Source organism: Prunus avium, chromosome 1, assembly GCF_965620075.1.
Source record: "Prunus avium chromosome 1, drPruAviu1.hap1.1, whole genome shotgun sequence".
NCBI lineage: Eukaryota > Viridiplantae > Streptophyta > Magnoliopsida > Rosales > Rosaceae > Prunus > Prunus avium.
In genome coordinates this window covers 47,418,938-47,442,993 of record NC_142284.1, presented here as the reverse complement: position 1 = coordinate 47,442,993, position 24,056 = coordinate 47,418,938, and the positions used below count along the sequence as shown (strand labels likewise).

At 38.1% G+C, this 24,056-nt stretch overlaps 5 protein-coding genes and 1 pseudogene across 7 annotated transcripts; 2 read left to right on the top strand and 4 right to left on the bottom strand.

Moving 5' to 3' along the window:
* Positions 1-1,901: 1,901 nt before the first annotated feature.
* LOC110771525 (NAD(P)-binding Rossmann-fold superfamily protein) lies at positions 1,902-4,600 on the bottom strand. Its single transcript, XM_088252090.1, has 8 exons — positions 4,333-4,600; positions 4,153-4,248; positions 3,989-4,070; positions 3,820-3,898; positions 3,592-3,631; positions 3,354-3,488; positions 2,808-2,945; positions 1,902-2,610 (listed from the first exon to the last, which is right to left on the bottom strand). The coding sequence occupies exons 1-8, from the start codon at positions 4,503-4,505 to the stop codon at positions 2,331-2,333; spliced, it is 1,023 nt and encodes a 340-aa protein (XP_088108216.1). The 5' UTR covers positions 4,506-4,600; the 3' UTR covers positions 1,902-2,330.
* Positions 4,601-7,780: 3,180 nt separating this feature from the next.
* On the top strand, positions 7,781-9,753 carry LOC110771568 (uncharacterized; annotated as a pseudogene). The gene is made up of 5 exons (XR_015832942.1): positions 7,781-8,399; positions 8,515-8,655; positions 8,742-8,861; positions 8,958-9,058; positions 9,139-9,753. The product of XR_015832942.1 is annotated as an uncharacterized LOC110771568 (transcript).
* Positions 9,431-13,369, bottom strand: LOC110771567 (uncharacterized). Its single transcript, XM_088247077.1, has 7 exons — positions 12,884-13,369; positions 12,547-12,689; positions 11,408-11,679; positions 11,135-11,289; positions 10,316-10,578; positions 10,155-10,217; positions 9,431-9,942 (listed from the first exon to the last, which is right to left on the bottom strand). Exons 1-7 carry the CDS (start codon positions 13,158-13,160, stop codon positions 9,685-9,687), a joined length of 1,431 nt encoding a protein of 476 aa, XP_088103203.1. The 5' UTR covers positions 13,161-13,369; the 3' UTR covers positions 9,431-9,684.
* A 683-nt stretch (positions 13,370-14,052) lies between these two features.
* On the bottom strand, positions 14,053-15,693 carry LOC110771526 (Peroxidase superfamily protein). Its single transcript, XM_021975837.2, has 4 exons — positions 15,286-15,693; positions 14,958-15,149; positions 14,701-14,866; positions 14,053-14,613 (listed from the first exon to the last, which is right to left on the bottom strand). The coding sequence occupies exons 1-4, from the start codon at positions 15,595-15,597 to the stop codon at positions 14,177-14,179; spliced, it is 1,107 nt and encodes a 368-aa protein (XP_021831529.1). The 5' UTR covers positions 15,598-15,693; the 3' UTR covers positions 14,053-14,176.
* A 694-nt stretch (positions 15,694-16,387) lies between these two features.
* LOC110771547 (GTP-binding protein, HflX) lies at positions 16,388-20,664 on the bottom strand. Its single transcript, XM_021975862.2, has 13 exons — positions 20,186-20,664; positions 19,797-19,942; positions 19,563-19,679; positions 19,003-19,117; positions 18,706-18,843; positions 18,404-18,499; positions 18,197-18,310; positions 17,709-17,777; positions 17,442-17,512; positions 17,265-17,358; positions 16,943-17,071; positions 16,758-16,847; positions 16,388-16,665 (listed from the first exon to the last, which is right to left on the bottom strand). The coding sequence occupies exons 1-13, from the start codon at positions 20,570-20,572 to the stop codon at positions 16,573-16,575; spliced, it is 1,659 nt and encodes a 552-aa protein (XP_021831554.1). The 5' UTR covers positions 20,573-20,664; the 3' UTR covers positions 16,388-16,572.
* Positions 20,660-23,922, top strand: LOC110771549 (uncharacterized). Of its 2 annotated transcripts, none has more exons than XM_021975866.2 (10): positions 20,660-21,251; positions 21,349-21,507; positions 21,908-21,988; positions 22,211-22,306; positions 22,610-22,702; positions 22,779-22,922; positions 23,067-23,174; positions 23,323-23,374; positions 23,472-23,525; positions 23,609-23,922. In XM_021975866.2, exons 1-9 carry the CDS (start codon positions 20,898-20,900, stop codon positions 23,501-23,503), a joined length of 1,119 nt encoding a protein of 372 aa, XP_021831558.2. In that variant the 5' UTR covers positions 20,660-20,897; the 3' UTR covers positions 23,504-23,525; positions 23,609-23,922. The 2 variants fall into 2 exon arrangements, with proteins under 2 accessions (XP_021831558.2, XP_021831559.2); XM_021975867.2 differs by having other exon boundaries at positions 23,472-23,536.
* The last annotated feature ends 134 nt before the right edge of the window (positions 23,923-24,056 follow it).

Genomic DNA, 24,056 nt, shown 5'->3' with positions numbered 1-24,056 from the left:
GTTGAGGATGATGAAATCATTTGTCATGCCTTTCTACTAAGGCCATCTTCAGCAATGGGCCACAGGCCAAATATAGTAATAAAATAATGCAAAATTCATATCCAGTCATAGGCTAAAAAAAAAATTTGCCACATTTGGCCCTTTAGCCCTCCAACCAGGCCAATTGTAGCCTAGCTTTGGCCTAGGCCAAATTTTTTTGTAGGCCCCAAGTATGTGCTTTTCAAGAAGAGAAATTAGCAAGTGTGGCCAAAAGCACTAAACATCTCGTGCAAATGCATATCCAACAGCCAATATTAAAGGCGCGTTGACGTCATTGATGAAGTTAGCTAGCCGTTAGGATAATTTTTTTAAAAAAAATAGCATTTTTAAATGTTATTAACGTATATGTGTCATATATGGAATATTGTCTCCAAATAGTAGTTTAATTAAATTAAACAATACATAGTTGTGGAATGTATGAGTATTGTACCATAGTTTTTCTCAAAATAATAAAATATGAACGACCCTAAAATATAGCCCTACATGGTTGGAGATGGAAAAATTTAGTCCTACACTATTCTTTAAAAAATTAATATTTTGGAGGGCTAAATTTATAGTCATGGACTATATTTAACCCTATAACTGGAGATGGCCTAACATATGCCGTAAAAGTTTGTAATTAAGATTAAACAATGAATTATAAGGAGATGATGAAAGAAAGCATCTTCTAAGCCATTAGTTAAAAGCCAGGCAGTGAGTTGAGAAAATGTTGTCATTTTCTCCATCTTAGACTTTTGGTGTAGTGGGGAGCTACTAATTTATAGGATATAATAATGGCTTTATGTTTCCAGCAAAGGTTGCTGTGAACTAAGTGATGATGATCTTACACTTGCAAGAAAGGCTTTCGGGTCGTTGTTCCCTTTTATTTTTTTATAAAAATTTTAAAAAAGAAGAGTTAATTACAATAATGCAGACTATACTTAATTCTCAGTTTAATTAAATTGTGTGGTGGTGCTGGAGTTTTCATGATATGCATGCAATTAAAATATTAAGCATCATTAGAGAGAGAGCGAGAGAGAGAGAGAAGGGGGAGGGAGGACTGAGGTTTTAGAAACACACCCAAAGCTCATTTACAACATAACAAAGAGACTTTTAACTTCTTATAAATTACAAAACTGCCATCAATTTCTTAAAACAAGCCCAATCCCAAAACCTCATTAAAAAAACCCAAAACACTTTATAGGGTATCAAAGAAATTTAATAATTAAAATTAAATTCAATAGGGTCACTATCATATTTTGGATTTCTTTTGAGTTTGTTCATAAAAAATTAAATGATATAGGGTTTATCTATATTATTAGCGGTAAGAAGAGATATATGAATAAATATCTTAAAAATTAATCATGCATGCTAAGACCCCTGGCAATGGCGGCCATAATCCATTTCAAACCTTCATAATCAGATTCTTTTGATAATGTGAAGAGTGATTGAACTATTAGAATGCCTCAGTTAAAATTAAAAGATGTAAAAGTTACTTTTTCACTGAACCTTTTAGGCCGCTAATGACAAAGACGTGGGACCACCTCAATCGACGTAAGATGACCAAACACTTGATTAGATTGGTTAGTTGTGAGTTTATATATATGATATGCTTTTGAAATGGATTGCAGCATGAAAGGCAACACAAGAAGAGAGTATGATGTGAGACTAAAAATGACATGCCCACCTAACCAAGTTGGATGAAAAAACAAAGTCTAGAAGAGAGCGCAAGCATCTTATGTTATACTATTTAAGTAGGTTTTGTTTACATCATTCAAGTAGTCATGGACGTCTCCTCCACTTGTTGATAGTGCTTTTCCTTCCTTCCTAGTTCCTACCTAGAAACATTGTTTAGGTTGAAATATCATCCCACATCATTCATATTAATAATGGTTTTTCCAATCTCGTGCACGATATTATTATTTGTTCCTTGTTGGGGAAGAGGACGACACATTACATAGACACTTTAGCATCCAATAGCAAAGGCCACAAAGGACACAAAGGTCACAAAGGCCACAAAGGCCAGGCCTCGCCAGAGAAAATGGCTTAGGTATGAATCTGATCTCTACCATGACACTCATTCACAACTAACTTGGAAAAACCACCTACAACACAAACCCAGCTGATCCCAATTAAAACATTTACACAAGCCTATTTTCGTAGATAACTAATCACAGGGAATTTGATTATACGCCGCATCACAGACGAAGGGGATATCAGCATGCATGCCTCCAAGAGCACAAAAGGCCTTCATAATTAATCTCACATTACTTGACTTGACTTGTGGGAACCCAAGCTAGATGTTTCCATTATTACTCTGCTAAAATGGGTTTATCCATTTGGTCAATAATGCTTTGCAATCCTGACCTATAACTTGGATGAAGAAGCCTCACACCTAGCTCTTTCTTCATACGAGCATTGGAGACTCTCTTCTCACCTGATAAACCCTCCTTCTTAACAATAACTGAAGACTCTTTTTCCTCAGAAGAATGTTTGATCCAGCCAGGCCACTTTTTCTCAACCAAGTCCCTTGCATACTCAAATACTTCTTCCCTTGGGGCTGGCTCATCATCAACAATATTATAAACTCGCCTGAAAAATTATAAACAAGACATTGAAAAAACAAGCCGATGAATAAGAAAGAAACCGAAAAAACAAGAGAGAGCTCTGAAGATTCTGGGGTTTTCTCCTCAGTTCTCAGTTTTAGATGTCAGTCTATCACTTAGGTGTACCTCACTATATTTCACAACTAGGATAAATAATTTACAAAACTGAAAGTCGAGACCTACCTGGAGGAAGATGTGCATATACTGGCCTTCAGAGCTTGGCAAATGTCCTGAACATTAACTCTTGATGTGAACCGCCTATATCCTCTCATTCTCTGACTTTCCGATAAAGCTCCCCGCTTGATTATTGTATCAACAGCACTGTAGTATAGTGGAAAATAGTTTATAACTAACCAAACTTTTTGCATGAGAAAGAAGCGAAAATATTCTCTATAGAGCAGATAGTTCAAAATGATGTTTCAAATAGTATGCACTTTTATTGAATTGGAAACTGAAAAAATTTGGTTCACAGTTTGAAATAACCTTTTATCACAGATTTGCTACAAGAAATGATGTTGCAAATAGTTGATTTGCTACAAGAAATGTTTCAAATAGTTGATTCTCTACTGGCAGATACTAAATCTTATAAAAACGAATGCATGAAAGTTTCAAACAAGAATGTATGCACTTGTATTGATTTCGACCAGAAAATGGGGAACGTTTCCTATTAATTAAAGATTGAAAAGAAAAAATAGCATTTTATGAACATGCTTTAGAATTCATCACAACCTTCTACCAGGACCATAGATGCCTCCAAGCCGAAAAACTTTTGTTGAGATGCCCAGACTCTGGCCCAAATTTAACCATCCCTCCTCAGCAGCTAACCTTAATCTACCCACATCACTTGTGGGGTTAGGGAGATAACTGACACATGATAGATAAAGTATTTTAGAGACAATTAATATCAAAATATAATGAAGAAGCAGGTTGCACATAGAAATCCTTAAATTTAGATGCACTCACTTACTCCTCATCCACCCATGCACCGCCTGAGTCTCCATATACACCTAGCAGAAGCAATTCCACCATAGTCAAAACTAACATAGAAGAGCATTAGAAAAATGAAATGACACACAATAATTTTAACCAAAGGAAGAGTGTGGATGCATGCATATATCAGTTTCTGAGAAAACATATAATGTGAAGGAAGGATATGAAAGCTTGGCCACCTCCAGTAGACATTAGACATACATACTAGTTGATGACAAATAACAAATCCATTGAAGATTTCCACCCATAAGTGCTCTCCTCAGACGAAGTTCATTCTGCAGTATCTACAAAACAAGCGTCAACGTTAATATTTTCAGACAATCGCCAGCTTTTTCAAATAACAGAGCAAAAGTAGTTTTCTTTAAGAATCATACCGGGCCACCGATACCAGGAACTGGAGGGATGGAGACAAGCAGGTGGGTATGGTCCTTGATAATTTCTAGGGTGCTGGTCACACTGAACAATCAACAATATTGGGTGCCCAAAATAAGCAAAAAGAAAATGCCCAATATCTATTTAAAGATGGAGCATTACTTACTCTGGCTGGTTTGCATCAAAAAGGTGGATATCAAAGCCCCTTTCTTCCTCAAGCTTCTTCTTCTTGATACTGCTCGTACAAGTCCCAGAGACAGTCCTAACAATGGAAGGAATTAAGCTTGAGTTTCTGAAGATGAAATTAAATGTTATGACTCGGAGGATCCAAAGCATTAAGATTTACCATCCTTGGTTCTTGAGGTCTTGCGCCAACACCTGGCCGACGAAACCCATCCCCGCAATAAACATCCGGTTCCGAGAATTGAACTCCGGTGTACCGGTCATTCGAATGACGGCATGTCTCGGGGAATGACCGAATTTGAAGGCGATTGAACCCGATATTTGATGCAACTCCATCACGAAATATCGTAACTTTGAAGCGCAGAAAGTTAACAGAGATTCAGTTACAGGACGCTACTCGGAGTCTGCCCGACTTTTCCAGTTGCTAAAGCTCACTGGAACTGAGGGCTTATTGAAGCCCAGAGTTGTTATTTCAATGGGCTGGCGGGTTCAGTTAAGCCCACAAGTAACAGACGGACCATCAAACTTATAAACCCTAAACCCCACCCCACCCAAATCCGAATGTGTAGGTTTTTCTTTATTTTTAAATACAAACGATAGTCTTAATTATTTTAAATTCACCTAATTTCATAGGGCATTTCCAGCAGTTAAACCTTTGCCATGGCAAGGGGGTAGGGCTGACACTATTCACCTCAATAGTGTCTGCCCTTGCAAATAGTAAGTTGCACTTTCAGCAGTTGCCCGGGCAAAGGGCAAGTATTATTCAATTTTTTGTTTTTTTCACAAATTTGTTTACCTAAACAATTAATTTGGACAATATTTTTGGATAAAATATTCGGAGAAGATTTTCAGTTTCAAATTTCAGATAAATTTTTGTTTCAAATTTCGGATAAATTTCAAAATTTAAATTTCATCTGTATTTCAAATTTCAGATAAATTTCATTTGAATTTTAACTTTTCATTTGAATTTCAAATTTCGGATAAGATTTTCAACCTATAAAATTGCGCTACGTGTCATATGAATTTCAAATTTCAGATAAATTTCATTTGAATTTCAAATTTCGAATAAGATTTTCACCCTATAAAATTGCGCCACGTGTCATGTCTATCGACCTAAATTTTTCTATAAAACTAAGGCTCAGCTCCACAAACCTCTCACACTACATCTTCTCAAAAATTTCATTTCTCAGATTTTAGATTTTAGATTTTAGATTCCATATTCCATTCTCAATGTTAGACATGGAGGAGGTCTTGGAGAGGCAAGAGCGAGAAATGAGAGAAAGAAGGCGTAGACGAGCTGCAAGCAAAAGAGCCCATAGAGATCTAGATCAGCAACTTGTCATGGCTGTGGCTTTGCTTGATGAAGAAAACCAGAGCAGTCGTGGTTCACATGAAGGCCGTGCAGCAAATGTTGACAAACATAGGCATTCTCGAGGTAAGAATCTTATGGAAGATTATTTTATCCTAACGTCTCTGTACTATGATGTTCATTTTCGAGGGCGATATAGAATGCAACAACATTTGTTCAATAAAGTCATGCATGATATTTGCAATTATGATGAATACTTTGTTCAAAAGAGAAATTGTGCTGGTGTTTTGGGACTGCTTCCCGAACAAAAGTTCACAGCTGCTATACGAATGTTGGCATATGGTGCATCTGCTGATCAGGTGGATGAGATTTCCCGGATGGGGAAATCCATTGCTTTGGAGAGTTTGGTTAGATTTTGTGATGCAGTCGAAAATCTGTACACTAGGGACTACCTGCGCAAACCTGCGCCCAGGGACTTGCAACGACTTCTACAGAAAGCCGAACGGAGAGGATTTCCAAGAATGATTGGTAGCATCGACTGCATGCACTGGCAATGGAAGAATTGCCCAACCGCTTGGCAGGGAGATTACGGAAATCGAAAAGGCCAAAAAAGTATCATCCTTGAAGCTGTTGCAGGATTCGATACATTGGGTATGGTTGAAAGTTTTTTTCCCTTGTCTAGTAGCACCAAATCACATTTGAGCTTGCACAATCTATATAAAAAAAAAATTGAATATGCAAAGAACTTAAACAAAATATTGGTAATGCAAAAAAGATAAACATATGAATGAAAATCCAAGAAATATTAACAAAATATAAAGAATGCAACAACCATTTAAATAAATATTAGAAATACAAGAAATATTAACAAAATATAAAAATGGCAAGAAATATTTAAATAAATATGAAAATACAAGAAATATTAACAAAATATAAAAATTGCAAGAAACATTTAAATAAATATGGAAATACAATAAATATTAACAAAATATACAAATTGCATGAAACATTTAAATTAAAATTAATAGGACATTAAAATTAATATAATGAAAATTACAAATAATTTACCTCATCGCTTAGATTTTCCCCGCGTCTTTGGTTATCCATCGCTTTAGTGAGGGCATCTCTCCATTTCCCCAACTCTTTGTTGAGAATTTTCCACCGACTAGACAATGTCGATTCTATACGAGTGGAACCCGATCTTTCAACAAATTCGCGATGAATTTTTTTCTACATTTGACTGAATTTCATCTCATTACCCGATATGGGATCATGACTAATTTGGATCCAACACTCACACAACAAGACATCTTCCATGATGCTCCATGCCCCTCCGGTTTCTTGAGAAAAAGCCATAATATGATAGAGAAAAATTAAACTTGAAAGTGAAAAAAATATGGAGTAGAAAATGAAAAAAAATATAGAGTAGAAAGTGAATAATAGTTGGAGGAGGAGAAAATGTATGAGGATTTGTTGTTAAAAATGAAGAGGATTGATTGGTATTTATAGAAAAAAATTCAGTAATTTTTGGGATTTTTTTTTAATTTTTTCCAATTTTTTTTTCATAATTGTTGGCCTTGAAAAATTCATGGGCGTTGGATTGAATGACAAAAGCAATCGGAAGGACCAGAAGCTGCCACGTGGCGTATAACCGTTGGGGAAAAGCTGAAGCGCGCGTAGCAAATTTTTTGTTGCACGCGCCAACGTTAAAAAAATTTGAATTGGGCCTGCTGACGTCACGCTGGTGTCAGCAGCGCCTTCGGGCCAGCACTCGGGCTGCTTCTGCCTTCGGGCCAGCCCAGGCTAGTGGACCCCACCTCTTGCCCGGGCTAGCTTTTGTTGCTGGAAATGGGTTTTGGCCTTTTACCCCCCACCCCGAGCCCTAGGGGGCTGCTGGAAATGGCCTTAGGTCAAAGGCGGCAGGCTCACTACTCAGACCAACTAACCTAACCCGACTCTTATTACTTTTTTATTTTTTGTTTTCGAGGTCAAATGAAAAATCCCAAAACGAGAAAGAAAAGAAGATCATATATTCAGATGTATTTCGATTAATTAAGTTGATGCCTTTGTAGAATAAGAACAAAAGAGGAAGAGCCATTTATTCGAAGGGATCCTTAAAATATAGATTAGAGACTAACCACCAAACCATCATTCTTTTCCTTATTTCCTTGAGCAAGAACAAAGAAGAAAAATTAAACTCCCCCACAAGGTAGAGTACATATTGTGCACTTCTGCAAACACAAGCATCCTCCACCTCACACACATGCATTGCATTATTGATGTAATGATATTGAATCATCAACTAACAATTAATTATTTAAGATGTGGCTACAAACAAATAAATTTCCTACTTATTTTGGTCTGCGGCTGATGATGCTACAACTTTTATCAGCAACCTACTTTCGTTCCATCACCGATCCATATATGATATATGTACGCACCCAACCCAACTACTAAAATAAATGAGGTTCAACCAAAATAAATGAATTGATACTCAAGGCGTTTGAGAATCACTTTCATTTGACATTTTCTGCAGGCTGCAGCAGCTAGTATGCATGACCTGTCTTTTCATTTTGAATCTCCTTATTACTTCCCTTCTCCTCTCTGATTTGAAAGAAACCAATTAGATCACTGCTTTAGCTTCTGAACAACTTGGAAGAAAAACCCAAAAATCTAAAAACATAAAGAAGGAAGGGAAAAGGATGGAAGAGCATATTGCGAGTCTTGTACTGTTGGGGGTAATTTCATGGACAACAGCCTTTCTGTTCATAAGAAAGATGTTTCCAAAGCGGTCCTTTGACTTCTGCAACCGCCTTGTTTCTACAATTCATGCAACTGTAGCTGTAACGCTAGCTTCCTTCTCCGTTGAAGATTGGAAGTGCCCAGTTTGTCCTCAGGCTTCAACATCTTCTCCTCAGCAGGTCTACTTTTTTCATCTTCTCCTCTGCATTTTCTTAAATTTTATTTGATGTCTTCTTCTTAAACAACATATTCTAATTCTATGGTGGATTTTCATTTTGAATGGTGAGTGAGCAGATGAAAGCACTCGCCGTGAGCCTTTCGTATCTCATCTATGATCTGGTGTGTTGCCTCTTTGACAAGAAATTCAATATTGACAACTGCGTCCACCATTTTGTCAGCATTGTTGGGATTGGAGCAGGCCTTGCCTACCAAAAGGTAAACAAAACAAATTAGTCTATCTATCTAGATGACATTTCCTTGTTTAGATCTAAAAAAAGATTTCTTGGGTTTGGTTTGGGCAGTGTGGGTCAGAGATGGTAGCAGCATTGTGGATAACAGAGTTGTCTAGCCCTTTCCTCCACTTAAGGGAACTTCTCAAAGAGCTTGGTTACAGGGACAACGACCTCAACTTAGCAGCCGATGTAAGAAGTTACAAGACTTCCAAATTGTGGAACAAAGATAATGGTAGGGGTCAAATTTACTCATTTTGAATCTGATGCCCTTCTCTTCTTGTATAGATTTCATTTGCAGCTATATTCACGGTTGCAAGGATGGTAGGCGGGCCTTATCTCACTTACGTTACGTGACTCTATCTGCTAACAATCCCTTCATCATCAAGGTACTTGTTTACGTAGCCCTCTTTTTTTCACTTATATTTCCCCGTAACCATATTGAAATTGAATTGTCCATGTTCTTCAGGCCATGGCACTAGGATTGCAGCTGGTCAGCGCTTTCTGGTTCTACAAGATAGCAAGGATGGTCAAATACAAAGTGATCAAGAGGACTGGGCCTAAACAAGTTGACGCAACCCAAAGTAGAGACTAGGAGAGATGGATATAACTAACTATAATGGGATTTGGTAAATGCGATCTTTTTCCTTTTCGTTTGTTGCTTTTCCCCTCTTTTCATCCGGTTTGCTTTCTAGTGTTGCTTTTAAACATGTCTATTTTCTTTTGTAAATCCCCCTTTTTCTTTGTCAATTTTCTGTACATTCCTTAAAAAATCCACTTCCATCACATTGCATGTCCAAACGAATTTACAAATTTTGTTTTTCTGGGTAAACAGAAAATTTACATTATACAAATCTGTGCGTATATCATTGATGAATTCCCAACTCTCTTCTCTAGACTTTCTCAGTTGACCTAATCTCCTGCCACATATGATACAAATGACTTACATCCTCGCTTGAGAATGAAGAATTGGAGGCCGCGAATATATTTAACTTAAATAGTCTCTTCCTACAAGTTAAGAATTGGTGCGGCTCTTTGCTTTCTGCAACACCTTCCTTAAAACCAAAGCAATCCTTTGTGCCATGTGCGGTTCCAAAAATCTTTCCTTCACTCTCTCATATCCTTTCTTGCCCATTGTCAACCTCCTTTCTACATGTGTGGCTAATTTTACAATGTTATTCGTCAGCGATGTCGTACCTTCTTTACCAACAGGATGCAGCAGTCCTGTTGTGCCATTCACCACAATCTCCATGGTACCCCCAGCTGCCGTGCCCTGGAATGACTCAAAAGAAAACAAAAAAATAGTTAATTGGAAACTAACAAACATAATACCGAAATAAAGTTGACCATATATTCACAGAAATGCTAACATGACTGGTGAACAATTTTTCAAAAAGATATGAATAAACTGCAACCTGGATGAACCACATGTCTGGTAAATGATGCACCGGAAAATGAAGTACTACTGTGAAGTAAAGGACATACCAGTACAGGCAGCTGAAAGGCCATTGCTTCAATAGTTATCCTTCCAAAGCACTCTCCTCGGGCCTACATGTGATTACAAAGTTAATCTTCATATGTAAGAAAACAATGCAGCAAGATTTGAATTCTCTTGCACAAGTTAGCACGAATTAAGTGCAATCTACCTGAGAATTCTGGACAAGAACATCAATTGCAGCCAGATACGGAGCTACAGTCAGGGTTTTATTAACAAAGTGAACACGATCCTGAATTTTTTTCTCTATCACAAAGTTGCGCAGCTCTGTTTCAAATTTTGTCTGCTTACTCATATCACTTCCTACTACTACTGCATGCATAGATGGCACCTGCAATTTCTTCTCCTTGATAATTTGCAGACTTTCGTGAAAGGAACGGAGAAATAGATCCTGACCTTTTCCACGTGAAACACCTGAAATTATATCACACATGGTCCTTTGGATATAAAAGTCGAATAAAGAAATGCATATGAACTGGAGTAGTGCAAAGATAAACAGATAACTAAACTGGCAACGTATTGCAAATGTTATGATAACTTATGGATATAAAACAGAGGCAGTGGATCCCATTCTTGCAATTCAGGATCTGGTATAACGACAACATCTCAAAGAAAGTACTTGTTAAGTGAAGGACTCAAACCCAACCAAACTACTACAAAATCAGGCCACAATAGCAATCTTTCCTCAAATAAAAGTGAAAACAATGGAAGATGAGAAATGACGCATTTTGTATGTTTATCTATACCCCAAAAAACTTTAGTTGTTAGAATATGAGCTTGTTGTCACCACTAATGGGCCAAACACGTGAAATTCAACACAAATTGGGGGTTTTTTTTAGTTGCAGGAATTCAAAATTGCAATCTCTACTCTGATACCCATTTTAAATTTAAATTTAATTATTTCGAGTCTAATGAGAACAGTAAAGTACATAAACATAGAAACTTAAAGTAATAACAAAAGAAAGCATACTATTTACGATGGCAAAGAGTAGATCTTCATTTCGCACTCCAAGAGACTCTCGGACATGCTCACGAAGAACCCTCCTGGATACACTATCTTCAGCAACTTCCATTAGCTCCTTGCTATTTCCAAGGTGCACAAAATAGGTATCTGGCATTTGGATCCTACAAAGCACAAATGAAATATGCATAATCTACAAATGATAACATAAAATTTCCACCAGAAGAATGATAGAACATGCTATGGTGCATGTAATTTTATGTATCATATCATTCTTCTTACCCTAAACGCTCCTGAGTCCTGTTCTTCCAATATTCTGCTGTTGTATGCGAGTCTATCATGGCACCTGCAACAAAAGGGAGATGCTTAACATACTCCACTTTGAAATAATGCCCTCGCATTTCATGAATCCACCACAACAACTTTGGAAGAACACGAGGAACATTTTCCTTGAGAACGGCATCGAGCCATTTTCCAGCAACAGCAGTATTTAAAACAACCAAGTCAGCCTTCAGAGCTGTATCTATAGCTTTTTGGCCCTTTGCAGGGAAGACCTAACAAGTGTTGAAAAATTCATAATTAGAAGACCAACGAGTATAGGGACACCCAAAAGAAAAAGAACACTATGCTCAAAATAATATACTCATAGTAATGTAACAGAAAAAATTGAGATCTCAGTTACTTATAAAGCACAGTTGTTTCTCCCCAAATAAAAAATTAAAATAAGAATCAGAGAATAAATCAGGAAACGAGACATAGCAGGGCCGCAATGGCCTGCCTGTCCTTGGTTACTGTCAATGCCTAGGCTTTATGTTTATATGCTTGTAGATTATCAAATTTCAAATGTAAGAATTACTAATGATACAGCCAATACCATAAAGACCATGAGGAATGGGCAGTTATATTCCGAAACAACAGATACTCAATTAGCACACTTTAAGTTCAAACATTCAACTACAGCTGGAGGCATCGATTTTCTTTTAATAGGGACTCCAGCTCAATTGTACAATAGGGGGGAAAGAACGGTGAAATTTAAGCAACTTGATCCATTAGCAAAAGTTTTACATCTGATGGTTCAATTTTCCAGTTATGTTTAATGATAAATTGAAAAACTTACGTCTTAGTTACAGAGCAGAACTACACAGTTCCACAACCCACTATACAGAACTTGTAGTAATTCATTTATCTGGTTATTTTATGGAAGAATAAATAAATTGGTTATTTCAGACGTCCATAGCATAGTGTAACATATATTCTTAATTTCGAAAAAGTAAATGCCAATGAAATATATGATTCTGGAGACATGTTTTAGCAATGAAGCAATGTCAGAGACTGAGAGCAGTAAAGCTTAAGAGAGCATCTTGCAGTGATGCTGCTGCTTAGAAAAATTGAATTTGGGAATGAAGTAAAAGAAATGACACCTGTACTCCTCGGTCCAGCATTTTATTCTCCAAACTGTAAATCACCTCATCAGCCTCCACTGGTTTCTGGTTTGTTATCCAAACAACCTCAGCTCCCACTCCTCTTAACAAGAACGCTAGCTCCATCAATAATAAAGGACCCCCTGTTTGTTTTTTGGTCAAGAAAAAAAAAAGACGAGATAGTTAAAAGAAAGAGGGGAAAAAAGAGAAACACACAACTTTAAGCACTTTCTTTACCTTTTTCTTCTATAATTTTATTTGTACTTTTCTTCTTCCTTTCCAATTCCGAGAAACACACGAAAAGAAGAAAAAAAAAGTGAAGAAAAATGAGATTTACCAGAAAGAGAGAGCTCATGGGAAACTAAGAGAACCAGCTTGGACTTCATGAAATCCAGAGGGCTCGGCCCGCCGCTCCCGGCTCGACCGGCTGAGTGAACCACCTCACTGGCTCTATCTCTTCCTTCCTCGAAACTACTGCTGGTGTTTGCGTTGCATGAATCAAACGCAGTTCTCATGAAGAAAACCATGGCAGTGGAGAGAGAAAACAGCGCCAGAACCATCAAAGACCATTTCTTCTTCTGCATTCCCATCCACGCATTCGCCGGCTTCCCCATGAATCTCTTAAGCTTTTCCCAATTTCATAAATTTCATATCATTTGAAAACTCCGATCTGCAACGGCAAGCGCGATGTGTAAGATCAAATCTGAGATTTTTTTTTCTTTTTTTCTTCAGAATATTTAACTTGACAGAGCTCTAGCGTCATAGACTAGTAGTTGAAACTCGTGGTGTGGGTTCGACAACTGAATCCCAGAGGGCTTTTGGACTCGCATTTTTATACAAACATTTTTGGACTTAAAAGTTACGCACGCTTCCTTAAGCTTCTTTTGGGCTAAGCTTTTCTCGGGCTTCTAGCTGAGGCTTAGGTTTTTATTCAAGAATTCTATTGGGAGGGTCTTATTCTTAAAAGAAATCTTATCTCTTAATCATTAAATCAAATTAGTTAGTTTGATCTAACGGTTAAAAGATAGAACCTCTAGGGCCTTCCCCTCACTATAGAATGACTCCCTTTTTTTTTTTTTTTTTATCTGGGATGTAAATCATATGGTTTACATTAATTTGTGTTACAATTAACGTTATACTTTTGGTACAAGAATAGAAAAAAGATAAAAGCAAAAAAATAAGAAAAAAAGTGGAAGCGAAAAAGAAGTTTGGGAAGAGTAAACACGGGAAAAGTTGGGCATTATGAATGGAGAAAGAATTGATACATACTTGGGTTTGGTACAAGAATATGTATGTTCCTGGAAAGGCATCAACCACCAAGAAAGGAAGGGACCTTCATTTTCTGTGTTTTTGTGTCCATGTCATTAAGAAAAGCCGAAAGTGGAAAAGAGCTAATTGCGTTATCTGGAGGAACCTTGGATTAAAGTTTAAAAAGCCCCCTTAAGAAAGGGGAAAAAGGGTTAATTAAGAAATGGGGTGGGGGGATCAATCAACAAAGTCACAAAGTTACTAGAAAATTCTCATTCATTCATTCATATTTCATAGGTTTGGTTTACAAGAATTGAAGGTTACGTACCATAAACCAAACAAACAGTCTTTGGATTAAGCATATAGAAATTAAAGCAGTTTATTAATTAAGTCGGCGACAATTGTTTCTAACTTCACCCTTGGATCCAGTGAGAGGCCTGATGTTCCCCATCTTAACCATTGACTTGGCAAACTGCTGAAAGAAGAGGCTCTCATCATCTGCATAGGTTTTGACCAGCTCCATAGTCTTCCCTGCATTGCCATTGCCATTGCCATTGCCATTGCCAGTGAGAAGCACTTGGTCCGAAGTAAGAAGGCCTTTGCCAAAGAGAATGAGCTTGAAGTAGGCGTTGTCAAATTTGGCAGGGGAGGCAAAGTCCAAGGGGCTAATGTTGTTGTCACCACCTGATCTTGGGCAAACTGATTTCAAACCAAAGTAGTAGCTTCTCTCTAGAGTCTCGTCTGGTTGGTTGTTGCCCTTTTGGTTGTACAGCCTCTGCTTGAACGTCACGCACCTCGCAACCCCAATGGTATGCCCTCCTGCATTCATCAAAATCATATCATTAAGTGTGTGTTTGCACAAATAATCAAAAGATAATAATGATGAATTATATATAATTGAAGTACCTGAGAGTGCAACTAGGTCTACTTCGTCGAGGCCTTGACGCTTGAAGAAGGTTAAGAGGGTTGAGAGAGTTGAGTTTGGTGCGGGGATGTTGCTGTTTGAGCCACTCAGGCTAGCAGTTCTTGAGTCTCTCCTTCCTAGTGGTAAATCCCAATTAGGCCCACCGCTCTGTTCCATTCCACCAACTTCACTTGTTAGTAGTAGTAATTAAATAGTTGAGGCTTAATTATACTAATTTAACTATAATTTGGTTTCTTACTAGAACAATGGACCCCCTTGCAGCCAGAGCAAGAATGTCAGCACAAGAGACAGTTTGGGGACATGCTTCTTCCAACTTGGCCTTGATCTCATCTATCACTTCAAATCCTCTCAGCGAATTCCTGTTTGGACCTGACCTCTTTTCGCTGGCTATCGTCGTGCTGTCGTCCAATAGCACCGACGCATCACAGCCCTGCAGCCAATCATCATATCATAATAACATTAAGCCATGCACGTATATAAATATGACTTTATATATATGCAATCAACTAGTGGCGGCAATAAATAATCTTTGTAAATAGCGAAAGGCCTTTGAATTTGAAAATTACCTGAACAAAGCAGTCATGGAAGTGAAGCCTAAGCAAAGAGGCAGCCACCCTGGGCTCCCTCGCAATGGCCTGCTGTAACACTGAGATGACAATGTCATTAGCTTGAGGGCATGAGAACTGATAGAATTGCGGAAAAAGACCAAAAGACCCGCCAGCTGGTGCATATCCACTATGACCCCTACTAGGTTCACTGCCCCATCCGGATCCCCACCCGAAGTTGAAACCGGCGGGGTGAGCTAGGGACAGAGTACTGGCTGAGAACAATGCCATCATCACCACAAGACCTAAGAAACTCACTTTGAAGACTGCCATGGTTATTGATAATTCAGACCAACTCTTTAAGACTAATTTTTCAATTCCAAAGATTTCAGTGTCTGGCTTACTTGCTTGATTGCTGCATCTGTATGGCACTTTCTTAATTTATAGAGCAAATTAACCACTCTCCTACCAAATCCTCACTGAATCACCTACTCTGTCTGGATAAGGAGCTAGCTAAGAGTCTATGACAGACGACAAATTGACAATGTCAACTTGATATTACGTATATTTAGTTGCTTTCCTTTCTGTGAAAGAGAGTTGGGTTTCCGGTGTTTCTGGTATCACCTGCTCCGATATCACTTTTTATTCTCTCTCCTTTTGGCTACAGTTTGCATCACTTTAATCAATCAATATATCACATTGTCTAAAAAGAGAGTGCGTCTCTTTTGCTTCTGCAAAATCCCAACGCGGTTTGAGTATTAGGTAGGCTAAGGCTAAGGCCTATTTCATCTCAATATAGCTATGAAGCCTCAGTTTTGCAGAACATGGACAAGTTGAGGAAGCAACAATTTGAAATACCCTATAAGGTTTCTGACCTATTTTAAGTTTCAAACTTCTAATTTCAGATAAGTGCGACTGTTTCAATTTCGATGATTAGTTGATACTTTGCTATATACAGAAACCTCAAGTTGGACCAGTGTCATCGGCCATCATGGGATTTTCAAGTACATCCAACCACCCACACGCTAACTTTGTGTGGTGTGAATTTAAGAACTTTGTTACAAGGCCCAGTGCGGTACAATTATTTTGTGCAGGGCAACTAAAAAAATTCATAATAACACACTAAGAAGGAGAAAGGCTGAGTTTAAGATTTAAGAAATTTATCTAACAAGAAATGCAGTTGGTTACATCTGTGGTCTGTATCTAGTTTCTAATAAGCACCTTACACCCAACAGAAAAATGATACATATATATATGTACAACAGAATAATTACAAATATTTCTCGGCGTCATTGAAGAAAATTGAGATCATGATATGCACAGTTGCCTCAATGGTGTTAGCAGCCTCGCATACCGTAGTGGGACGTGTGCCTTGATCAGTGTCCCTTTGTCTGTATGTTCCTATGAAGTAAATATACAAAATGTTGAGAAAGACTATGTAACTGAGTGACACAGACCAAAAGAAAAAGAAAAACAAGATAGTAGATGCTTACCGTTCTCTCCACCATTCCAACCTTGTGTATGGTGCTGAGAAGCTCCCCTTTTTCAAACGGGATCAAGGCTTCCACCCATACCATAGAGTCCTGTTAAACAAAATATAACGTTATCTTTCAATTTATAAAAGCACAAACTCCACTCTTGAGTATCAAAAAATAAACAGTGAAACAAGCACACATACCTTCAATTTTTCCTGGACTGCATTGCAGAATTCATTTACACCCTCACCGCTCAGAGCAGATATGCAAACAACATCATCTCTCTTTTCTGCTTCCAACTTGATGCTTTCAGGATTGCTAACCTTATCAACCTGGAAAAAGGTAGCTGCATATCATCAATCTCGTGTATAGATTACAAGGGAGAACAAACACCACAGAAGTGAAAAAGAAATTCCCTAAGCTGACAATAAAAAAAGGGTAACCACACAATACACAGATATGATGATAAAATAGAGTGCCTTTACATTGGATGAATAACAGAGCCACCAAGAAGATTCACTGTACCTTGTTCCACACCATCAACCTTGGAATTGAGGACACATCTAGTTCTGACAAAACTTTGTCCACAGCATCTATCTGTTGCTCAGCTAGTGGATGACTGAAGTGGATATCAACATCTAATAAGATAACAATGTCCATCATCACGAGTGCATCATTTTAATATGTTTTCCCAACTTGTACCTGATATCTACCACATGCACTAGTAATGATGACTCTGATATCTCCTCCAGTGTTGCTCTGAAGGCAGCAACCTGAAAGATGCAGTTGGTGGAAAAACGTTAAAGATATCATCAGCTTGACTCTGAAATTGGATTGACATTCATCAAAACCTTTTTCTTGCAGCTAAGTTGAAAATGAACAGGGGAGGAGATAGAGGAGAGAGAGAGAGATGAAATTAAACTGCAGAAGTGGTGGCAGATTCATCAATAAATTGGGCTAGAATCTCACCACTGTAGTTGGTAACTTCTGAATGAAACCAACAGTATCTGTGAGAAGAAACTCTTTCCCATTCTTCGTCTGGAAGGAATGAAACAAGCATATATATATTACCACAAAGTGGAAGTAAAATAGCACAAACTTATTAGACAAAATATTAAATTTTCACCAAAAGACTAGCATATCAACAAGAGAAATACTTAAAATCATGCTATATAGACTCAATGTAAAAGTCCCGATGTTTCAACTGGAACAGATGCATAAATAAGTAAACTGATTCCATAAACTCCAAATTCTGGATTATAGGCCTTAAAGTAGCTCATTGTCGGTGGAAGAATCAAAGATGGTATAGCGTGTTGATCAAACTTTCATGCAACCAGAAGCCTGTTTGGTGCTACATCAAAATCTATGTTTGCATCTTTGACTCTTCAGTTGTTTATCCAGTAGTTAACTCATAATCAATGATGTAATAAGAAATTCCGTGAGTATGATCAAACTACCTGAACCCTTCTTGTGGTTGGATCTAGGGTTGCAAATAATCGATCCTCAGCCAGCACATTTGCTCCAGTCAATTGATTTAAAAGAGTACTCTTTCCAGCATTGGTGTACCCAACCTAGTTTCCCAAAGCATTACATGCACAACATCAACAACAGGAGAAAAAACCATCCATATAATTTTGAATTTCACAAGCTCTACGTATACTTACCAAAGATACTACCGGAACAGGTACTGAAAGCCGCTGATTCCGGTACTGCTTTCTATGCTTTCTAACAGATTCTAGCTCCTTCTTGAGAACACCAATCTAGCATTACAGACATTTGTATATGAAAATCAATTTCCAGAGTCAAATCTTAATTCACTAAAAATAAGAAGGAAACAAAAATCTCTAATGGAAACTGTAGTTTGTAATCTACAATTTCTATGGAAAGGAGCAGCATTAAGATATACTCGCATCTCTATCATGCAATGAATTACTGGAATACTTATCATTCAATTAACAGGGCTTACTTGAGTACGTAAGATACGTTTATCCACTTCAATTTGTTTCTCACCCATTCCCTTCACCTTGCCTCCTGCTTGACGCTCAAGATGCGTCCACATTTTTGTTAGCCGAGGTAACTGGTATTCCATTTGTGCCAATGCAACCTAGAAACATCACAATTGTCAGCATGAAAATTCTGGAAATTGTTATTTTGTTTGTTAAGTTATTACTACAAACAAGAACTTGAATCCAAAAGTGAGATTGGCAAATTTTCAAGTAGCACGAAACACATTATTACTACTGAAAGGGCAACGATAATTTGCCTGTAAAGCTGCTTCATGTGTTGCTGCCCGCTGGTTAAAAATATCCAGAATGAGGGCAGTGCGATCACAAACTCTAACTTCCCCACCAAAAGCCTTTTCCAAATTGCGCAATTGCCTAGAATAGTAACAGTTGAATAAAAAGAAAAAATTAATTAACTCAAAATGTGCACCATTAAGTCTCGTTCTACACCAAGACTAATGTCTTAAAAATTTAAATGAAGCTGATGAAGAAAAGGCTCATGCAGTTTTCCAGAATAAGACAGTGCTGACAGTGAGTGGAGATATGTATACGATAAACATATTTGTGCTGGTAAGGTTTTATTGAGGAATTGAGGTTTAAGCGGGTAAAATCTCCATATGTCTCAAATCAAAGCTAAAGAGAAGACAGCTCAATTCTGGTCCAAACCTTCTAACATTGATAAGTAGAGTTCCAACAGGCACAGCAAATTGATAGATGCAGGGAAAATGGAGATAAAACCGTATAACTCATATAAATCGGTCTCTATGGGAAGCATAAACATGCACGAAATAACAATAAAGTCACTCATAATGTTTCATACCCTGCTGAGAGCTCATCATCAAATATGACAGTCTCAACACCCAATGCGTTAATTGCACTCTTGATTTCTGCAACCTTGCCAGATCCAATGTATGTCCTTGAGTTTGGAGAAACGAGTCTGCATCACATATAGCGTTAGAAATTGATGCTAGGTGACCAACAGGAAACAATTTGTAAATAAAATATTCCGAAAACAGAAATAGTCTTCTGAAAGTAAGCATTAAAAGCTACTTACTTTTGATATGTGGAACCAACAACCATAAGTCCAGCAGTATCAGCTAGCTGGGTCAACTCCTTGAGTGATTCCTCTACACCAAATAAATCCTCAGTATTACTACGTTTGTGCTCAACACCCACAACGTAAGCTTTTTCTTCAAAAATCTGGGAGAAAAGAGTGGGTCATCCTCAAGAAAACCAATCAAAACGAGGAAACTTATCCCAATTTACCAGTCTTATATCACAATTTCTCACACCTAACTTTTCCCCCAGTTGAACTTTCCCAAAAATATGATTATTCTCAAAACAAAACCAGCATAAACACGAACGCAAATTTATTTTTTGGATTTTCTCTATAACCAAAGATTATTTCAAAATAAGACAGTACAAAGAAAAAAAGAGACCAACCTCCCTTCCGTTCCTTAGCTTGAACCTACTCTCGGAGCTGTCTTCAACCTCCTTCTTCTTCTTAACTCTAGTGGACGGAGTTAGGGCTTTATCCTCTGATTTGGTGTCCGCGACTCCATCAATGACTCCGTGAACCTCTTCATTTACTTTCTCTATGGTATCAACATCAATCAACGGAGGGTCCTGCAGCAGCGACACGTCGTCTGGTGAAACAACACCTAGGCCTTGTTCGATAGCTCTTACGACGATTCTTGGAGACGCATTGGAATATTTTCTGAGTCTGAGAGAGCTAATTGGCCGAACTAATTTTGCGAGCGGCCATGAAAGGTAAGGGTCCTGAATAAGAGGTGAGGAACGAATCAGAGAGCAAGAAAAGCATGCGCTCATGATAGAATTTTGGTCTGAAGTTGTGATCTTTGTGTCTCCGAGCGATGCTACCCAGTAAAGCTTTCAACTTTCAACTTCTAAGCGTATCGGTTTATCGTCGCGCGTTCTTTTCTTTTGGCCCAGATGACATGTCGTTATTTCTAACTTCCCGAGCATAGATGATGTCGTATTGTCGTGTGATGGGTACCGTATGAGGCCCTGGCCCAAATTTTTGACTCGGATTGTTGCGGGAAATTCCACCCAAAAGCCCAAATCATTTTCGTTCTCAACGATGTGAAGAGTGAAGACCTCTGCATTTTCGCCGCCGTTTCAGAAACGCCGTGTAATGAACTGCTTGTCGCAGTTTTCCTCATACACAGCGGCCATTTTCAGAACGACAGGTCGGTCCGCCGGGACGAGTGCTCTGTGCGGACCTTCTTCGTGGAAGAGAAGATTTGACCTTTGTACTAATAGTAAGTTAATCAACTTAGAATCAGTGCTGACGAGGTTCCATAATCAGCTCTATTCGTCTCGAAGCAAAAGCAGCAGCAGCAAAACGACATCGCCCCGGTCGCGGAAGAAGTCGAATCCCGAACCGGCTATGGAACCGGACAAAGACTCCTTCTATGTAGTGCGCAAAGGAGACGTCGTCGGTGTTTATAAGAGTTTCAGTGATTGTCAGGCTCAGCTCGGTTCTTCGGTAAAGTTTACTTATTTTTCTCCGTTTGTCATTTTAATGGGGTTTTGAATGTGTTCGAATTGAAATGTATAAACTTTTGTTCTTTGAATTCTGTTAGATATGTGATCCTCCTGTTAGCGTGTACAAAGGGGAGTCTATGCCCAAGAACACTGGAGAATATCTTGTTTCTCGTGGACTTAAGAATGCCATTTACACTATAAGAGCTGAAGATGTGAAAGATGATCTTTTTGGCAAGCTTGTGCAGTGCCCAGTTGAAGTAAGATTTCACTTGTAAGCTTCTGCAAAGAAATTTCTTTGGAAACTGTTGGGATTTTTTTTTTTTTTAACGTGACTGATAATTTCAAAAGAGAAAACTATGGCCCTGCTGAGGTTTATGGCATAGCAGTTGATTGCTCTTTCGTTTGTAGCTTATTCATAGGCTGGATACATCAGTAAGATAACATAATTATAATTTATACGCGAGGCAGAGGCACTTTTATTTTTAAGGTTGAAGAATGTAATAGAGTACGACCCCAAACTTATCTGGGCAGCATTCTCCCAAGTAATTTGTTTCTCCTTCCTTCTGATTGTAAGGTTTTTGTCTTTGCTGATCATGTTTTTACTTAGGTGGGTTTATAGTGGTTTGGGAATATGATGTTTTTTCTTTCACATATCAGGACCCGTGTTCAAAAGGTGAAACATCTGTTAAGGATGCATCCAAAAAGAGACCCCGTCAACTGTGTGGAACAGAAACTGAGGTAGGTTTGGAATCATAACAACCTTTGAGCTTGAATACTCTCGCTCAAGAATATAAAGAACCATGTTTATCTTTGGAATTCTATCAGTACTTATTTCTGACTTTCTAGCTGAAGATTTCGTTTTATTCTTTATCATCATTATTTCTTTAGCTAAACCCTCTGGTAAAGATGAGGTTCTGTGTCAGATGAACTTAGCTTGTACATTTTTCCAATGCTTTATAGGAAGAATTTGGTTCAACTTTCATATCAGACTATCTGTCAAGAAAGCATGCCAAGATAGATCATTCTGCTGTGCTCGAATCACCCCCCTTGAACAATGTAAGTTGAAATCCTGGTGATATCTAGTGGTTGGGAAAAATGCACTTCCATAGGATCATTGTATCACATTATGGAGTGGATAGAGCAAAATACGGCAAAGGCCTGAATTCAATTTACTTTCTTGTTAATTAATGACCATCGACTGGAATTTGTCTTATATTTTATTATATAATCAGGGGTTGGGGAATTCTCAATCACTTTTTCAGGATCTGGAGTTCTCTGTGTCAATTGTCATAATGTTTCAAAAATGTGTTGTATCACCCACCCAGAAAAAAGAAAGAATGATGTAAGCTATATTTGTAGGGTTCCTGTATTCTTATGTTTGATGGTGCATCGAAAGGAAACCCTGGACTAGCTGGTGCCGGAGCTGTGTTGCGAGCAGATGATGGAAGCTTGGTACATTTTACCTATGGGGTTATTTTTTGTTTAGTTCTTTGCCTCTCTAAGACTCTAACCATGCTTTTCCATATAGATCTGTAAAGTACGTGAAGGTCTGGGTATCGCAACCAATAATGTTGCCGAGTACCGCGCTGTCATTTTAGGATTAAAATGCGCTCTTAGAAAAGGTTTTAGTAAGATTGTTGTTCAAGGTGACTCCAAACTCGTCTGTATGCAGGTTTGTGAGTACTGTTGTTATCTTCTTTTGCTTAAGGTGTTTTATTTATCTCTGATTGTTTGATACTTAAGAAGTAATTTTTTCCATTTTCGATTTTGTTTTCTTTGTTCTGCATTTGTATAACTGAGAAGGTAACTTGAACAGGTTCAAGGATTATGGAAGGTGAAAAACCAGAACATGTCTGATTTGTATGAAGAGGTGAAGAAATTGAAGGATAAATTTCTCTCCTTCAAGATCAGTCATGTCCTCAGGGTGAGAGAAGCTGATTCTGTTTATCTTTTGTGCTATGTGATATGTCTTGTATAATAATTCCCCTGCCCCCCACTAAGCCCACCTGAACTTATATCGCCTTAGTGAGGCTGCTTATATCTTTCTGACATGTTCTCGTAAACCTTCAAAGGGACGAAACTCTGAGGCAGATGCTCAAGCAAACTTGGCAATCACTCTTGCTGGTGAGACTTCAAATCTGATTTTGTATTATGCACTTAGTAGATTCTGCATATGGTCAATTGAGCTAATCTATGTCCATGGGACATGTTCACGTTGCAGATGGTCAAGTCCAGGAGGTGTCTGGAAAGTAGTTTAAATGATGGTCCACCGCTGGTAATGTTGGGGTTTGTATCAGAAAATTAAGACATCACAAAATTTCTGTTTACACTTTGGCCTAAAGTTCGATGATGATGCAGGTGACCTATTTTTTGAAGATTAGACCCTGATGAGTAGTGTGGCTTTGAGGTTTGCCACTATGTGGTTCGTTGGGCATGCATTAACATCATAAACCATGGTTTCATCCGCAAAACTGAAGCTTCTGTTGGTTTGCACTTTTGGACACCAATTATTTCTGCAAGTCAATCCTTGGATCATATCACCCGCCATACAAAGGAGATTCAGTTTGACAAACACAAGCGGAAAGAAAAAGGAACACGGGATTTGCTTACAAAGGAATGCGAGCATAATGTGAAAAATTCTTACTAGCATTAATAATAATTGTTTCCATATACTTTTGGAGCTTATGTTGAATGTCCAAATTTCTGCACCCAAATTCAAAAAGAAATCACTTTTCGCTGTGTTCTATGAATACCGCAACTGTGAAATACAACACACAATCAATTGTTGATTAAGTTGATGAAAATT